At 36.9% G+C, this 6,000-nt stretch overlaps 1 protein-coding gene across 1 annotated transcript in view; it reads right to left on the bottom strand.

Moving 5' to 3' along the window:
- Positions 1-737: 737 nt before the first annotated feature.
- Positions 738-6,000, bottom strand: part of LOC149452788 (syndecan-3-like) — a 164,813-nt gene continuing 159,550 nt past the window's right edge. Inside the window, exon 5 of the mRNA XM_089688991.1 lies at positions 738-3,899. Within this exon, the coding sequence (XP_089545117.1) occupies positions 3,733-3,899 (167 nt within the window). The 3' untranslated portion in view covers positions 738-3,732. The remainder of the gene's footprint in view (positions 3,900-6,000) is intronic.

Below are 6,000 nucleotides of genomic sequence, written 5' to 3'. Positions count from 1 at the left end.
TTCTGATCAGAGGAATTGGACGCACACAGAAATCACACTTGGTGCTCTTAATTGAGAGGAGGACACACTATAGATGGAGATGCTTTGTTTATATTTCATGTCTGCAAATGTAAGATATTGGTGTGTTTGTTTGTTACATTTATATGAAATGGTTCTTTTATGACAAGTCCTGTGCACTTTCCACAAACCAAGGGAAAAGTTCAAAGATTCTGGGTCTTGGCACTTTCTGGATTTAGTTATTCAAATCATATTTTATTAAAAACAATATTTAATTAACCTAAATAGACATTTTCAAATTCAAAGAGGTCCAAAGTGGAATTTCAAAGGCATACATGGATAAGGTAGTAAATATCTCTTCAACGTCCACAGCAGTGAATTTTTTAGAATTTTCTTATAGATTTGCACCCTTGCGCCATCATGTGACCTAATGGCCTGGAAACATGAAATGGCTCTGTTTAAAATAGGTTCACTTATCTGGGCACAGAAGATCTTTTCTTCTGCCTGAAGATGTAATGATGCTTGTGGTGCTCTAGATCCAATAATGACATCGTTAATTTCCATATGTACAGTGTCTGATTAGCCATGCTGAAGATTTAGAAGACTTTCGTACTTCACATGAACACATGTCCAGCTTCAATTCCTACTCTTATGGCATTGTATTTGATCAGATGCTCCAAACAGATCAGTGTACCTATTCTTCATGGTCTCTCCTAGTGAAAAACAAAACACTAAAAAAATTTTCAAATTGTTTCAGTTTTTTATTGTCCTTAATGGATACATCACAGAAATAATTATAAAATTAGGAAGATACATTACTGCAACATTGCGTAAGAATCATTGGCAAAGATATTTTTATTTGCTTTAAGTGAATTATTTTGTCTTTGCTTGATGCTTATGTTACTTCAGCTTTTGGCTTTAAAGTCTGTGCTTTGAGATCCAGAACACATTCAGAACAGATTTTAAGAAGCAAATTTTTAATGCTAAAATCCTAGTGAATTACATACTGTACATACAAAAATGCTCTATTACAGTATAACCCAGTTTCCCATCCCCTTGTTCTAGAAATAATTTTTACCACGTACAATGGATGTAAAAAAAAAATCTCAGGTCATGATATTGGCCATTAACGATGTTGCATTCTTTGAAGCTGGGCCAAGGAGTGTTTTCCGATTGGCTGATACCTTTGTTGCAAATTCACAAAACTCCCCTTGGACTATTACATTCAGTCTCTATCCACAGGGAAATCGACAAGAACATACGCTGCCACAGAAATGACATTCAGCTTGATTGAGAGAATTTCTACTTCTAGTTAAAGTTCTGCATTTATGTTAAATCTTTTGTTGGATAAAATTAATCTTTCTTTTTTCTTTACAATATTGATCCAGACCCATCTAGTCAGCCATTTGCCTATACGTTACTACAACTTCATTCTCAGAGTACAGTGAACACCACAATTCCTGACCATGCCCTAAACTGTTAGTGTGCCTGAATTTTTTTTGTATCACTTCTCCATTTGTATGCTATTTGTAGGTATCCTTACTGGACGTAATGGGGTTGATTTACTAAAACCGGTGCAGCTGCGCATGGTAGCCAATCAGCTTCTAACTTCAACTGTTTAATTAAGCTTTGACAAAAAAAACTGGAAGCTGATTGGTTTCTATGCGGAGCTGCACCAGATTTTGCACTCTCCAGTTTTAGTAAATCAACCCGAATGCCTGGTGCATGCAGCCAAACACAAAAGAGTGGAAAACACAAATAAATTGACCATTACTTTATATAGCCCAGTCTGCAAATAGGACATTACTGGGTGTTTTACTATAGAAGCAGTTTTCATCCCGAAGAATCAAACTTGTGATTTCTTCAAATATCCAACCAAGTGTAGAAGTTCCTACAGTTTTATAAGTCCCCTATATAATATGAATGTTTTAAATAAATACTCACCTCACCATAAGGGAACTCTATTCTTTTAGTGTATTAAACTGTATGAGTCAGGTGAAGTGATTAACGCAAGTCTACTTTCATCCTTCAACTAGGTGTTACTCTAAATTAGCACAATTATCAGAGGGAGCAAAAAGGAGATGGAAGCATAGTTTTTTTTTCTTTTGATACACCAGGTAAAGACCTCATTCAAGTAAATGAATCAGTCCAACCAAAAAAGTTCAGTGCTGGTGGACCAAATCATTTTCTAACTCCTCTTTGCTTGAGTTCCTGGCTAAACAGCTCTCATTCTATGTAGTCTTGCATCTTTTGCTGCAGAAGAAAGAGGTTTTCTTGTCCCACTACATTCCTTTACAATGTACAAAAAACACAAACTCAACAGGGTAAATGTGACCTGACAGTCATGGCTGCAGTGGGTAAGCATCATTAGGTACCCAAAAATATCAGAATCTGGTGGTTGATTCAACCCACAGACATGAACCCAAAAATGAAGATAATTATTTTTCCTATTCAGTCTCTGTTTTTTTTGGATCAGTCAGTTCATTGTGAAATCAAGGGAAATAATCACAGTAAACTAAAGGTTTAGTATCATTTCTAGACTAAGAATTTACTTATCGGTATGATTCTTTTTTTCATTTTTTATCTACAGTGCATTGAATATATGACATGGAGAAAATGTTATACACATGCTGTATTTGGTGTCAGTTATGCTTTTATGTATTGTTTATCGTGCAACTACTTGATTTATTTTCCTTATCTGCAAGGAAACTAGTTTTAAAGAAGATTGTTGGCTCATGGAGCTAGGATTTGTTCACAAAGGCTCCTGGAAAGAACACTTACAGAACCCCCAATCATATCTTTGATGACAGTCCTGATTTTGGACTAATCAAGTGGTACAACGTATTTAAAAGGGCCACCAACCAAATAAGGTAGATTTGTTTGTGGGAGGATGTGGATCCTGCTTTTAATGATAACATATTTAAAGTTAGATTGTTGGTTTAAAACCAAGGCTGCATCTTATGGCACTACATGTAACCAAAGCTCATTTATTATCTCTTTCCATCACAGTACCATTTTAAATCAAAAAGAGTTCTCCATATTCCATTCTTTTCACCCACATAATAACATATTTGCTTTAGAATGTTTTGTTTAATGTTAAAAAAGCTGTGTTGCTTCTTTTCTAATTAGACTCCCTAGTATTTTATTAATTTACACAAGTACCTATATACAGCTTGATGGTGAAGCCTGTGGTCGGACTGTAATCAATATAAATGTATTAAATTGATAAATACAAGTTATACATGACATTCAAAATTCCTCTCAGCATTTACATAAACAACCTACTTTGGAAATATTATAAAAAAAAAAAAAATCGCACACCTGCGATGGCAGAAAGTATTTAGTATGCCATATGCCAATACTGAATTAGTGGGCATCACTTGTGCTTTTGTGGGTACCAGAATCTGCTACATGATGGCCACAGGAAGGGAAATCAGTCAAGCATGTTAGAAGAACCCTCAAAGAAGCACGTGGCAGTTGTGGCCTTTTACAGTTTACAAACGCAAAAAGGAATGGATGGAGAAGAAATTGGACAATAGGAACATTCTCTACTTCCAAAGGGTTGGTGTAGTATCCAAATTTGACAACACTTTATGATATCACACTTCAGGTAGTTGTGATCTAGAAACAGACAGAGCCCCCATTCAAGATGGAAGCCAGAATTGTAAGATCCGTCCACAGGCTCACTGATCATTGGGACTCATGGAAGGGAAACTGAAGGCCACGTTCCCCTGACTATGCATAAAACTCCTCATGATTGTCCGGTTTCTGATAGGAGACACTAGCTGGTTTGGGCTCTTCCAGAGCATAACTTCCTTCATCCTTCTTCTTCATGCGATAAATCAGCAGCATCACTAGGAATGCAGCAAATAGGGCTCCGACTACTCCTCCAACTATTACAGCTGAAGAAATAAAAAAACATATTTTTTTTCATTATAGGTTTGAAATATAATAAAAACATTCATCAACTTGTTTTATAATTTGGTAAAAAAAAAGATAATGAACCTTTAATAAGAATTCCAGGTATGGGTATTTTACATAGTCACATTGGTCCAGCTTGGGCGAATATAACTTCCCCCTGGAAGCTGGAAATCCCTGTAGTAGGCATCACTACTCCAGTGATCTCCACTAGCTCCTGGGTTCTGTGCTGAGCAGCTGACCTGCTGCAATATGAACACAGAAAGTCCAGAAGGATCCCACAGGTATGGTATACGCATAGTTACATTGGTCCCAGCAGGACCAGAATAAGTATGTAAAAATGTCCATATCTGGAATTCTTCTTTAAACTAAACCTGTCTTAAAAGAAAGGCTGTTATTTCTTTCTGTACTCTTTCAGAAAATGTTAGCTGTCTGGGAACCTCCCAACTTTAAACCTTTTTGAGTCACGGATTCATTACAAGTATGCAGATCAAGAAAGTCAAAGACAAGCCCTTATCTGGATACTTGGTACAGGTCTGTGACTCAAGGTATTGAAGTAAGAGGATAAGAGAGGTCATTAATGGTGGCCTCCGTGCTTCTCTCAGTTACGTTAACTGTTTTTATACAAGAAAACAATATGGTTTTATTCACCAAAGCATCTTCTATAAGAATTGCCTGTAATGCCTCACATGGACCAATCAGATTTACATTTTTACTTGAAAATGACAGTTTGAGAATGTCAGAATTTTGTTAATTGATATGGGATAATACACAGTGGTTAATAAAAACACTCATTTATAAATATACAGTACATCAGCTGCTGGTCATGCAGGAGTTGATAACTGGTAGTTAATGGTTGTTGTTTTACGGACGAGAGTGAAAGGCAAGCCACAAATGGTAGCTGGCTAAAGGCAAGGATGCAGATAACTTGATTTAACCATGCTCATTAATAAAAACAAAAATGTAGCTATCGGACACACAAAAACAATTTGAAAAGATGCTCAAATTGTGATAAACTGCAATAAAGTCAACAACAGCAGGCCTGCTAAGCGTTTTATGTTTTGGCCACAGGAAATAAAATTCTTGGTGTCAAACCACCACAGAGTTTACATTTCTGGCTCTGCTAATTTTTATATACCAGAATATCTGCTTACAGCTGTGCCTATCTGCCATTTCACATGTGATTTGCAGTGAATAAGAGAACAGCTTTTTTGTATCTCAAATATTCATAATATCTATTATTTCAGTGGCAGCAGTACCATCATGTTTTGGAGCTTCCCTGTGGCAGTAATTTTAGCAGTGAGAATGTTATGAAAAAAAGCAGAAACTATCCAGAACGTGCAAAACAGGATGCACAAGGTTACCAAAGTTTAACTAACAGCAAGCAAAATTTTGATTTCCATGGAAATAATTTGGGCCACTTTCCAATGTATTACAGTAAGCATATTTTTGTGAAATGTGGTAGAAAACAAGAACTAGTTATTTGTTGTAATTATTGTGATATTATTAAAGATTTTGCTGCACTATGCGTCTTATGGACACATAGAGCGGTGGCTCGGGAGTAAGCACTCATCAGTGCCATCAGAGCAAGTTGCTCTGGTGACACTGATGCGTGCTCACTCCCGAGCCGACGCTCTATGCATCCATAAGACACATAAAGGCACGGCTTGCCCCCTCCCACTCTCTCTACGGAAAGGAGTCAGGAGCACCGGCGGGGAACCTGAGAAGAGGAGGGCTGCTCTGTGCAAAACCACTGCACAGAGCAGGTAAGTATAACATGTTTATTATTTAAAGAAAAAACAAAAAATGAGGCTTTTTATACCAGTTTAAGCTTTAACCAATATCAAAACAGAAAGACATTTTTAGATTTACATACAGGCAAATGTTACTCCTAGGAACAATTTGTTCATATGTGCTCACACCTGCTGAAATTCAAAGGCTTGCAAGAATAGGGCTTGCTCCATGAGTTAATTGGTGGAAGGGGTAGGTTCTTGTTTCACAGGAAAGAGGAAGCTCAGGATGGGTGTCACTGTTCTAGTAATGTTATTTGACAGTAAAAAGAATAGACAGGAGGTCATGTGAGGC

This window comes from Staurois parvus, unplaced genomic scaffold, assembly GCF_062004578.1.
Source record: "Staurois parvus isolate SC_StPar_1 unplaced genomic scaffold, SC_StPar_1.0 ptg000464l, whole genome shotgun sequence".
NCBI lineage: Eukaryota > Metazoa > Chordata > Amphibia > Anura > Ranidae > Staurois > Staurois parvus.
This window is presented reverse-complemented; position numbering and strand designations above follow the sequence as displayed.